General features: G+C 40.8%; 1 protein-coding gene across 3 annotated transcripts in view; it reads left to right on the top strand.

Moving 5' to 3' along the window:
* The first annotated feature begins 409 nt into the window (after positions 1 to 409).
* Positions 410 to 12833, top strand: part of setd1a (SET domain containing 1A, histone lysine methyltransferase) — a 30585-nt gene continuing 18161 nt past the window's right edge. Inside the window, exons 1-14 of one of the 3 annotated variants that reach the window (XM_056255229.1) lie at positions 410 to 464; positions 1435 to 1579; positions 1764 to 1862; positions 1980 to 2250; positions 3966 to 4090; positions 4885 to 5156; positions 5245 to 6943; positions 7673 to 8665; positions 8752 to 8922; positions 10454 to 10538; positions 10732 to 10892; positions 12117 to 12156; positions 12327 to 12531; positions 12619 to 12671. In XM_056255229.1, coding sequence (XP_056111204.1) covers positions 1442 to 1579; positions 1764 to 1862; positions 1980 to 2250; positions 3966 to 4090; positions 4885 to 5156; positions 5245 to 6943; positions 7673 to 8665; positions 8752 to 8922; positions 10454 to 10538; positions 10732 to 10892; positions 12117 to 12156; positions 12327 to 12531; positions 12619 to 12671 — 4312 coding nt within the window. In that variant the 5' untranslated portion in view covers positions 410 to 464; positions 1435 to 1441. Of the gene's footprint in view, positions 465 to 1434; positions 1580 to 1763; positions 1863 to 1979; positions 2251 to 3965; positions 4091 to 4884; positions 5157 to 5244; positions 6944 to 7672; positions 8666 to 8751; positions 8923 to 10453; positions 10539 to 10731; positions 10893 to 12116; positions 12157 to 12326; positions 12532 to 12618; positions 12672 to 12833 lie in introns of those variants that run through there. The other 2 variants (XM_056255230.1, XM_056255231.1) reach the window with 2 other exon arrangements.

The following is a 12833-nucleotide window of genomic DNA, read 5'->3' as shown; positions in this document are numbered from 1 at the left end:
TGCCGGTCGTTTGTCTCTTATTTCTGCGGATTGCTCATCATTTATCATCTGCACCCAACTTCTAAATATGTTGGTTGAACTATTTATCAAAGTAAACATTGTTATGAACTTTTGTGCGATTGTTCTTACAGTAAAGAAGAACCCACACAGAGACACGCAGCTGTATCAAGTTCGTACTTCGATAAAACGAAAATGCAGATTCGCCACAAAGAAGTTATGCTTGTTACAACGGTCAGAATTATTTTGAGGTGATCGAAGAAAGGTAAAAGCAGAATTTTATGCTTCATGTTAATGTATAGTACAGTTTTACTTTTAATGAAAACATATAGTCACAATATATTTAAAATTATTGAATAAATAATATATAACATAGCCACATAGTCGTGAATTATGTGGAAAGTACGAGTGCCAATGCAACGGCTAAATATTTCTAGTGACTGATGGCGAGCAGGCGAGGCTCTCAGGTTAGTTACGCGATGGCCGCTTACTGTATTATGTTATTCTTTTTAGTACATTTCATTTTCTGGCGGAATTTAAATAATTTTGCCGCATCGATATTGCACCGGAATACTAGCGACACCGTTTTACGTCAGATTTAGGGCGCACACATCAAAACGGAGCTAGATTTTAACCAAGGATTGTCTGTTTTCCCCCGTCCGATACAGGCCTAGCTGTAGCGAGCTAGCGGCTGTCGGAGCGGGCAAACCTCCTCAAGACGCGCGCTCCGTTCTGTGAGTGTTTTGGGACACCGTGTAGGAATAATTCATTTTGGTATCGGAAATTTGTGTCTATTCGTTTACTAGAAGTAATTGGCATTTGCCCTGACACATCATTTTTAAGTTGAGCTTTAGCTAGCTCGCGCTGTGAGCAGCTAGCAGCTTCAGTGTTTATTATGTTAGCTTGTTGTTGTTGCTAGTCGATATGTCAGATAATGCATTTTACATTATAACCGCAGTGCTTCTTGCTTATTACTCTGTAATAGGCAGCAGTAAGTCATATTTTTATTGTCTACACTTTAATATATGATAAATGTGACATTTTAACTCGGATATATAACTTAAGGGATGTCAGATCAGCTTGTCAGGTTGAAAACAAAATATTAGAGAATATCATAATAAAGAGGTGACGAATTATAGCTCCCTAAATAGAGACCTCTTTGTGTTTGTTTTTTAAAGAAAGTGAAAACTTTTCATGTGTAACTGTATTATATGTTGCTTTTTTACATTGTTTGATATTATTGTTCTATTGATTACACTGTCAAGTCATCAAGATTAAAGTGTTAGTGGCTGTTCTGCATGTGGACACGGTCAGATTGGTTGCCTGGTGAAGTAAATGAGCCATAAGTTAAAAGCTTTTCTCACTGCGACTTCAACATGAGTCATTGAGTGATGTGAGCATCTGCACAACATCTCAGTCTCCTCTCTGTCTCTGCAGTGATAGCATGGATCCGGACAGCGGGGCGGACACTCAGCGAACTCTCAGTCTGCAATGGAAGAGCTATAAGCTTGTACAAGACCCCGCTCTCCGACGGGTTGCTCAGAAAATCTACAGATATGATGGGATTCACTTTAGTGTACCGGTATGGACATGCATATATACTTCTAGCTGGAAAAAAAAAACAGAGCAAGGAGTCAGCCTATAATTCTCCTTTGAACTGGCTTGTTCATTAAATTAAAATGTATATATATATAAATACTTTTATACTTTTACATTTTGTGTATGGATATTTGATTATGTAAAGATTGTGTTCTGCCTATTTGTAGGATTCAGGATTCCCACCTGTGGGGGACTTGCGTGATCCAAGACCCCGCAGAATCTGGTCTAGACACACAGAGCTGTCGCTGCCAGTGCCCAAATTTAAGGTATGCTTTTCTTTTATCATTTCAATGCATCATGCTGCTTTTCTGGTGAGCTCTTTGTTATTTTTTTGTATTCTGCATGCTAACACATTACTTAATTTCTCTTTTTTTTTGTCATAGTTGGATGAGTATTACGTAGGCCCTATACCACTTAAGGAAGTGACATTTGCAAGGTTGAATGATAACATCAAGGAGCCGTTCCTGGCGGAGATGTGCGCCAAGTTTGGTGAGGTTGAGGAAATGGAGATTCTGTTTCATCCCAAGACCCGGAAGCACTTGGGCTTGGCCCGCGTCCTCTTCACCAGTACTAGAGGGGCCAAAGACACTGTCAAACACCTGCACAATACTTCTGTCATGGGGAACATTGTCCATGTCCAGCTGGATATCAAAGGTGCGTCTCTCTCTTTAAATTATTGTCTTTGATCATTAATATTCTGTAAGTAGCCTACTTTCTATATATGCTACCGTTCAACAGTTTGTGGTTAGTAAGATTTAATTTTTGAATGAAATTAATACTTTTATTTAGCAAGAATACAATAAATTGTTTAGAAGTGACAGTTAAGCCATTTATAATGTTACAAAAGATTTTTTAAATAAATGCTGTTCTTTTGAACTTGAAATATGAATCCCGGTTTCCACGAAAATTTTAAGCAGCATGACTGTTTTCAACATTAATAATAATAATAATAGTTTCTTGAGCATCAAATCAGCATGTTTCAATGATTGCTGAAGGATCATGTGACACTGAAGAGTAATGATGCTGAAAATTCAGCTTTTCCATCACAGGAATAAATTATATTTTTTAATTATATTAGAACAGAAAATTATTATTTTAAATTAATTATATTTTACAATATTTCTGTTTTAGCTTTTGGATGGTTGTATATATCTTTTGCGTACTAAGATGTAGAAGAAATGACTGGCTTATTACATTGTGCTCACCAGGTTTCAGTTTGTTTGAATCGAGTCTTTAAAAATTATTATCTTAGAAGAAAATAGTCAATTTGCATATTAATTGACGAGCATTAATATGGTATAAAATATACAAGTTTGAGCTGAATTAGAAGTGTCTATTTAGATGTTGAGTAAATTTGAAAAACACTGATAGTAAAACAATGTGTTGTCTCTTGCCAGTATTGATTAAAAATATATTGGTTATCAGGTGATATAAAAAAATATTTTTTTACTTACTGGTATCGATCAATTTTGGATATTTAATTCTGCATACTTATTTCACCCCTTTTTACATTTAGATGACCTTTTCCGTCATCGAATGCTCACTTAAAATTAAGGCTGCTCCCTAATAGTCAACTAAACATTATTCAATGAGAAAAGGCTTGGTAGACTCAATTTTAATTAGTCAGGTAGTTGAAGAAAAAACTCCAAGGATTTGGCGAAGTCATGCAGTGACAGATCGTTAACACGGCTGGTCCATGCGGTAATATGTCGGGAAGAAAATCCAAAGTGTGGGAACATTTCGACGGTAAAGAATGACCACAAAAAGGTGACATGTGACCTCAAACTTATCATTTAAAATATGTATGTAGTAGCCTAATGTTAGCCACTTTACATGGCTGCTTGCTCTAATGTTAACGATAACCTAATTAAATGTGCGCTAATATTAGGCCATATCCAAGTGTTCATGCGGAGTGTGGAAGCTAAATTATTACTCCGTTTACTGCATGAAATGTCTAACTTAAATTCCACATCCTCTCCATCGGAGTGCATTTTCTCAAAGGCCGGCTACATTGTGAGCAAGTCACGGGGCTCACTCATCCCCGACAACTTGGACAAACTCGTGCTCCTTTCTAAAGCTGTTATTTATATTATGTTACTTATTTTGTTTGTCTTCTGATCTCAGAGAAGAATTTATTTGTAGCATTTAAAATGTTTGATTTTAGTTGTATTTATTGTACAAGTATTTACATAAAATTGTAATGTGTGCATTCCTATTTGCATAGAAATGTATGTAGAATAATGCTTGTTTATATCCTGCCATTCTCGTCATTTCATGAAAATATGAAACAGTGGGAAAGTCAAACATTGCATGATGAAATAATGGCACCAGTCTGTAGTTGAATTTCAATTGTGTGCATGTTTTTCTAGGCCAACAGAGGATGAAGTACTATGACTTGATAGTGAGTGGCTCATACACCCCTCAGACAGTGCCGACTGGAGGCAAAGCTCTCACAGACAAATTTCAGCCCCCAGCCCCAACACAGCCAGATACGGTGAGTACACAAACAAATCTTAGCTCAGCTACACTGGAAAGAATGCTTTGCTTTCCCATAAGTGATGCTACTGTGTGCGGTAACCAGCCAACATTTCTTGCCGTCCTTGAAGCGCAGTGGCCTTCTTTGGATTGAGTTGGCTTAGTAGTTTATTCTACACATTAGTCACTCAAATACCCATACCTGTGTTATTATCATGTTCATGGGTGGACCACAAAATGTGTGAAAGACAAAGAGCTATCAAGCCTCTTACTGTGCATTCTTGAGAGTTTCCAAATACAGTGGAGAGGAAAACCGTTTCTGCAGAAGATAGGAGAGATTGATTCTTTGGTGTATTTGAAAACGGATGTGCTACTTAATATTTTTGTGGAACCTGTGATTAATTTTTTTCAGGATTCTTTGTATAGAAAGTTCAAAAGAACAGCATTTATTTGAAATAAAAATCTTTTGTAATATTATAAATGTCTTTTGTCACTTTTGATGAATGCATCCGTGCTGAATAAAAGTATACATTTCCTACTGACCCTTACATTTGCTCAGTAACGTAAGTGAAAAGTAAAACACTACAAACAATTGCAGTCTGAAATATCATTTTGAGATTAATTTATTAGTGTTTTTAAAGAGTTATACAATTTTGACTTTTGAGTGTGTTAAATGACAGCGAATATCATAAATGTACAAATCACATATGGACAATATCAACCAATACATTTAACAATAACCGATAATATGCATCACTCATTTTTATTTTTTATCCTCTCTAAATGCTGTTATTTCTTGTCTTCTTTTATTAGTCGTCTGATATCCGACGGAGGCTCTCCACAGACCAGACGGCAGCTCCTGCTCCTGCTCCTGCTGCTGCTGCTGCTGCGCCTCTCAACTCTGGCAGCACCACCCCCTGTTCTGTGGAAACTGGATTTGGAGACCAGCGCCTAGATACCCCTCCATCCTCAATGGGGGGGCCCTATACACCGGGTTCCTCTGCTTCTTCACAGGGTGGGGGTACCCCTTATACCCCTCGCTCTGGGACCCCTTTCTCCCAGGACTCGGGCTACTCTGTGGGCAGGTTGGTTCCTAATTTACATTTAAAATGTATATTTCCTTGGTTAAGCTTTAACAAATTGAAAAAAACATCCCCTCTTTTTTTCTTTCAGGCATGGTGGATATACCAGCACTCAGAGTTATCCCCAGCAGGATATGCTTCCATCTTCCTCCTGCTCCTCTTCAGCGGTCTCTTCATCATCAGGATTCAAGCCCCCTCGCTTTCATGATGACCTACATGCTCCACCTCCACAAGAACCCTCCGTGTTCCACAGGGGTCGGCCGGGATATCCTTCATCTGCACCTTTCAGACCTAATGAACCTCCCTATCCATATCCCAATGTTGGAGGTTCAGGGATGCACATGCCGCTACATCCACCCATGCCACCTCCAGGGCCTCAGTTTGAGCCATCTCCTCTGTCTGACAGAGAGAGAGACAGAGAAAGGGGTCACAGGGACAGGGATCGAGAGAGAGACTCAGGAGGGCGCTATGGAGGCGGGATAAGCTCCCGTCGTTCCTCTTACCACTATCAACAGGATACTAACTCTTCGTCCACCTCTAAATCCTACCATTCGCACCACTCACATCATCCCGACCGGCGAGAGGACAGAGACGGCAGGGGGTACCGGCGGGACAGTTCAGGCTCCCGCTCAGGAGATCACGGAAGGCATCGGAACCACCATCACTCCCACAACCACCACAGCAGCAGTGGAGGTGGGTCGAGTCGGCGGAGGAGTAGCAGAGACCGTGAATGGGAGCGAGACCGAGAAGGAGACTATAACAGCTCTGATCCGCGTTACGGAGGCCACTCAAACTCCAGCCACAACTCATCCAACAGCCTCTCCCCTCCCTCTGCCACCTCCTCTTATGGAGGATACTCGTCATCTAAAGACCTTTCCCCCTACGACACACCCTCCTCCTCCCGGCTGGAACCCTCGCCGGCCTTCCATCCTCAGCAAGGTGCTGGCGAGAGGGGTTTTGGAATGGGAGGTAGTATAGACAATGACTACCGTGCTCATTCTCACCACACACCCCTGGCGCCGCCGCCTCCACCTCCTCCCCTCCCGCCGGCCTCCGTGATCGCGGCTGCTGTGGCCGAAACCCTTGGCTCTCTTGATTTCGGCCAGGACAGTCCCATCCGAGAAGAACAGTGGACCAAACCTAAACGGCATCCCAGCACGCCACCCCATCCGCCTCCGACCTCCTCGCCTCCCCACGCCTCCGTACCGTCATCCTCCACCTCCCCGTCTTCAACGTCTCTGCCTCACCACCTCCCCTCTTCCACAGCATCCCTCTCTCCGCCGCCTCCACAACGTGACTCCTCCCCGGAACCAGACTCCACTAATGAGAGCCTGCCGTTCATGCACCACAGCAGCAGCTTGGACTCACGTATTGAGATGTTGCTGAAGGAACAAAAGGCCAAGTTTTCCTTTCTTGCCTCAGATGATGAGGACGATGAGAAGGAGGACAAAGAGAGAGGAAAAACAGATGAGAACACAGACGGAGGGGGGAACAAACTCAGAGAGGAGAATGGAGAACGGCCTAGTCACAAGAGACAAGGAGAGACGGAGGTAGGCCAACAGAGGAGGCGAGGAGAGAAAGATGGACGTCGCAGCAGGAGCAAAAGGCAAGGTGGTGGAGTAAGTGAAGGCAGGAAAACTCCTCCAGAGGTGGCCTCCTCCACTCCTACCATGCACGGTTTAGTGTCCGAGTCTCTTCAGGGCCAAATGCCGCCACCTCAGGAGGAGCACACAACCTCTGATACACACAGGGCTCCACATACCCCACCCACATACAATGGAGAGACACAGGTGAGTGCCCCCAGTTACATTTGGATGGATAATGGATCTATGAGCTTCTTTTTTTTTGATAGTAGGAAAATATTGAGTCAGTACATTAAACTAAGAAACAGGTAGCATTGATTATATTGTGATGTGGATCTCAACTGGTTGGAGTTGCCCAACAATAAGTTGACAGGCTAAACCACAGCAGAAGAGTGGTTTACTAGCCGAACACTGGGCTAAATAGTGTATTAGTTGTTTCATCTCCAGAGGCCAAAATACTGTTTGAGTTTTTACTTATTTTTTTTAGATTTCTCATACAGCTTTTGACAAATATGCAACAAATATGCTAAAAGGAAGCTCAGCCGTTTGAGTATCCTAGATATTTAAAAATATCTTCATTTGTCTTCCAAAGATGAACAAAAGTCTAATGGGTTTAGAATAACATGAACGTGAGTAAATAAAGAATTTTCAATTTTGTTGAACTATCGTTTTATCTGTTGAAGCTGCTGACATTTTATTTTTATAAATATAGTAATTCTGACATGATGTACATGAACCAGTAAGCTAACAGAAATTAAACTGACATGCTTTTGCTTTTTTTTTTTTTGTGCTCTGGTTGTCTCTGGCATGTTCCTTTGTGCGGTGTCTGAGTATTATTTCTCAGTTTCGGTGCACCAATACATTTGAATCAAGCTTGAAAATGTCCTCCTCCCACACAGTGTTTAAACTGTAATCTTCACAATCTCTTCTCCTCAGCCATCTCCTCACTCCTCTGGGGAGGATATGGAAATATCCGATGAAGATGACAATGCCATCACCACAGCGACACCCCATCCCGCTGCCTCTTCGTCCTCTTCACCAGCCACCTCCTCGCAATCTGCCCTCCCCTCACAAACTCCAGACCCCTCTGCAAGCCCCGCTCCTGACACCAGCCAGCACTTCAGCGCCACCATGCCACCTCCGCCCATCCCGTCTTACCCTCCACACCTCCCTCCCCCACCTCTGCCCGGCTTCTCCCTGCAGCCACCTCCGCCACCTGGCATACCTCCTCCGCTTCCTCACATGGAGCTGCACCCGGAGTACCCTCCTCCGCTGCCGCACCATATGTACGACTATGCCAGCTCCATGGAGCTCATGAGCCAGTATTGTGGCGGAGTGCCCATGTCATTCCAGATGCAGACGCACATGCTCAGTCGTCTCCACCAGATGCGAATGGCCTCCTCCAACAGCCCTACGGCACCACCTGGAGAAGTCCCGCCTGCCTCTGAATATCCCCCGTCATATCACCTCCATTCAATTCCCCCTCCACATGTACATCCGCACCACCCATACATGGACCAAGATGGGAATGTTGCCTCCCACTACGACCAGGACCACCGCTACATCCCTCCTCACTTACCGTACGCCTACCCGGACCCTCATGCCGCCCAGCTTCCGCATCATCATGCCATCCCCCCTCCCCACAGCCCCTGGCCTCCTCACCTACCACCCCAGCAGTTTCCTTCCCACTATCCTCCACCTGGCTTCGGCACAGTGCCTGGTGTGGATGGAGAGCTGTACGCAGCGGCAGGTGACCAGATGGCCATAATGGGCCATAACCCCTGCGAGGCCGTAGTGCAGCAGGTACTGGCAGCTTTGATTGAGGAGATGAAGAACATCATGCAGAGGGACCTGAACCGCAAGATGGTGGAGAACGTCGCCTTTGGCACCTTTGATGAGTGGTGGGACCGCAAGGAAAGAAAAGCTAAGGTAACATCAGAGAGTTTTCTTCATATTTGTTTTGAATGACCTACACTGTTCTTCAACCATGCCACCCCTTGCTCTCGTTTGCAAAGCCATTCCAGACAGCCATGCGGGGAGTTGCGGTGGTGCGCGAGGAAGACAAGAAGGATGAGAAGACCAGCAACCGACCTCGAGAGCCACTTATGTCTCTGGTAGACTGGGCCAAGAGTGGAGGCATGGAGGGTTTCTCCCTGCGGGGAGCCTTGCGCTTGCCTTCTTTTAAGGTGCCTGACTTTACCGCCTCTTTAACATCTAAAAGTTAAATTGCCTCTCCACTGTCTTATATTCACATACATCTGATATTCATTGAATTTCACTCCCTAGTGGCCGTCAAATGGAACTTTCACATTTGTCTTGAAGCAGTCCTTACCCTTTATGTAATCACCATGTTAAAATGAATGAATATATCCACACAAAACAAATGACCTCCAATACATGTGAAAGAAAAACATTGTAGGTTTTCTATGGCTAATTTATGTAAATAATTATAAAAATTATTATTTTGTACAGAATTATTCATAATCATCCATTTGACAGAAATAGTGCAGACATATATTAATAATTCTCTCCTCACCGTCATAGTTTTGATTCAAATACAACACACATGGTTGCATACAGTCTAGCTGCAAAAGAACAAATGTTGAATCAAATCAACCGAAGCTCAAATCGGGTCCATATTTGCAAACAACAGAGAACATTATTTTATTGGTAGGCTGACAAAAAATAATGTGTCGTATGATCATTTGACTATAATTCATTATATAAATATTTGAATGTCACATTTATTGCCTGATTCCGATTCAGCTCAGTTAAGTCTGACATCACCACGGTCCAAACGCTTTATCAATCACAAAAGCAAACGACAAATAATACTAGTGTATATTAGGGGTGTAACAATATATCGTGTCACTCAATATATCGCAATACAAAAATGCATCAAAATGTATCATAGATCGTGACAATATATATTGTGTATAATTCACCCAAAATGAAAATTTCTGTGTGAGGAAAAAAAAATTAAGTTTACAGAGTTTTATTGTCAGTACTACATTAAACTACTATATATAATGTTGAATAAAATGTATAATAATGCAATGGGGGGATATTTGTGGGTCCTTAAAAATAATTCTGTATTTTCAGCTTCAGAATCATGAATATTTTTATTCTGGTGTCACGATTGTCCTGTGCATTGGGTTACCGGCACCAAGTCTAAGCCTATTCATTTACACCCACAACGTAAAATCAAATTTAGCATTTTAATCAACAATTCATTTTTTTGTTAACTTTTTTATATCTTGAAGTATCGCAATAATATTATATTGTGAGTTCAGTATCAAGATATGTATCGAATCGTGACATGAGGGTATCGTTACACATACCGATCGAAAAATCATAATCTTAGTCTTTATATCCATAGCAAAATCTCTGTTGGCTAGTCAGTGATTAATCTTTTCTGAATTGTTAAAATATTGTTGTCCGGGACGCTGTGAGCCCAGAGACTGTAGTGTACACCCTGAGTTTTTAAAAACTTAGCTTAAAGGTGTGCTATAAATGAATAATACTCATAAATGGCTGTTGAGATTGAGAAGTTGGTCAGACCACTTGGACCAGGAAACAACAATCAATACATCCTTCCTGACTTAAGCAGATACTAAAGGATACTTAAAATGGAATGGTTTTAACAAGGCAGGCACACTTCATTACCATAATTTGAAAATATAAAATGATGTTATTAACAAGGAATCTGTTCTTCAGGTTAAGAGGAAGGAGCCTCAGGAGCTTGTCGAGGGTGATGAGCTGAAGGCCAGACCTTCCACTCCAGCCGATGAGGAAGATGAAGGTATGGTCCTCATGCTGTTTTAGAACTTGCATTAACTCACAGAAATTCTCTTTTTGACATTTACGTAATTGTACTTTTATAACCTCTCTCTCTCTCTCTCTCTCTCTCTTCATATATATATATATATATATATATATATATATATATATATATATATATATATATCTACTTCATTTTTCTCTCTCTCTTTCAGACTCCTATCAGGGGAAATCTGCAGACACTGCTACAGGAAGAACAGAGGAGAGGCGTGTGGCAGACAGAGGAGCAGCCAGAAGGAGGAGCAGAGCCAAGGCGCGTAAGCCATACGACCTAGACAGCGAGGGAGAAGAAACATCAGATGGTTCCTCTGAGAAGGTTGGTTTGTATGTCATTAAATCTGTCCTTTTTGTCTGTAGTAGTGGACACAGGCTGGTTTAGAGCGTTCCATTACTTCATTACGACTTGAGCATTATGCAAAGAATGCCACTCCCATGGCCTGCACCAGAGAATTGCAGAGGCTCATTATGTTTTTAAAATGCATGCCGTAGCCAAGCACACAAGAGTTGTTGTTGGTTAAGAGTTGGCAAGTTAAAAGGCTCCTCCTCACTTGAGCTCTCACAGAGCTGATGTGCTCATAGCCAATTTACTGACTTCTGATCTCCTGGTGAATCATTATAAATCAGTGTTATTTTAATATAATTTAAATATTATTGTAGTATTTATTATTATTTTTGAATTAACTTTTATTTTCAGGTTTCATTTTAATTTTAGTTTTAGTGGTGTTGTTATGTGCGTTTTCTATTTTTTGTTAGTTTTATATATTTCTATTTGGCTTCAGTTTTAGTTTACTAAACTTAATTTTTAGTTAGTTTCCAAGGCAACATTTCCATTTTTAAAGTTTTTCGTCTAATATTTATATTTTATTTTCAGATTTAAACTATTTTTAATAGTTTTAATTAACCATAACAAATCTGTTCTAAATTGATCATGAACCAACGTATCTGAACAACCTTATAAATTGAGAAATTCATATTTTATGTTTAAAAAAAATACAAATTGAATATCATAATGGTAATATTTTGATTATATATTTGTTCTAATAATTTGTATGCAGAAATGCATAACATGCATGACAATTAGATTAATCTCTGGAATTATTTCCATATAGGTATTCAAGTATGTAGATATTTGAATACCCAACTGTTCATGACTGACAGATCAATATTTATTTACTGTATACATTTATGAAAGAGGGTATCATGTCTTCAATATTTGATGTGAATTATCTTTTTTCTCCCATATAGTGTGTCACTATAAATTGTGGGATGCCCATGAAGGGAAAAACGGCTATCTAGGTCAATAGTTATGTAGCTTTTTACTTAGAGCATTGCCATTGTAAACTCTTGGTTTTAAATATGAAAGAATTTCTCCCTTTTTGCAGAATATATTATGTTCTACTTGTTTGTTTTTTCATTAAATAATGGCTAGATGGCAGCATTTCTTCTTTTCTTCAAGTGCTGTGGAGGAATTTCAATCAGATGAGTTCAGACATGTTATTGTCATTATTGTGACTGGTGACTCCTCATGTTTTGTGTTTAGGAGGAGGATGAAGACAGTGATAAAGTGGATGAGTCAGAAGGTATGAAGCCGCCTTGTTTTTCCTTCATACTGTGCTCATTCATTTGGGCTCTTGTTGCTATTTGCACATTATCACGACAATTTTAGCCTTTTATATGTATATCTGATCATATCTTGTAGATCAATGTTTTTTGATTTCCAACTATTTTCTCTATTGCTCATGTTTCTCAGATGAAGCCTTTAGTGCAGACAGTGATGATGAGAGTGTTTCTTCCTCTTCTTCTGAGAGCTCATCATCCTCCTCCTCGGCATCGTCTTCCTCCTCTGATGAGGAAGATGAAGAGGAAGGTGAGCAGGCTGCAGAGAGCGAGTCATTGGATTCAATGGATGAGTCTACAATGGACAGCATAGCTATGGACAAAGAAAAGGGTGAAAGGTATGTCCCTCTGTGAGAACCGATGCAATGAAGAGTGTTGTGTCGTTGGACTGATAAGTTGACATGACTCATGTCTCTTTTTTACAGGGACAAAGCCAGCATTGACCAATCATCAGTTACTGCTGCGGAGGTCAAACTTGGTCAGTTAAAGATCACTTTGTTTTTTAGGGAATTAAAGGGATAGAATACATTGTCAGCATTTATTCATCCTCATGTCATTCCATATCTGTATGACTTTCTTCTGCTGAACACAAAATATACTTTGAAATATGTTGGAAACAGTTAACAACATTCTTATTGTA

This window comes from Rhinichthys klamathensis, unplaced genomic scaffold, assembly GCF_029890125.1.
Source record: "Rhinichthys klamathensis goyatoka isolate OS25496 unplaced genomic scaffold, OSU_Roscu_1.1 h1tg000119l_1, whole genome shotgun sequence".
NCBI classification, from domain to species: domain Eukaryota; kingdom Metazoa; phylum Chordata; class Actinopteri; order Cypriniformes; family Leuciscidae; genus Rhinichthys; species Rhinichthys klamathensis.
Note: the sequence above shows the minus strand (reverse complement) of the source record. Positions and strands in the feature narration are given on the sequence as shown.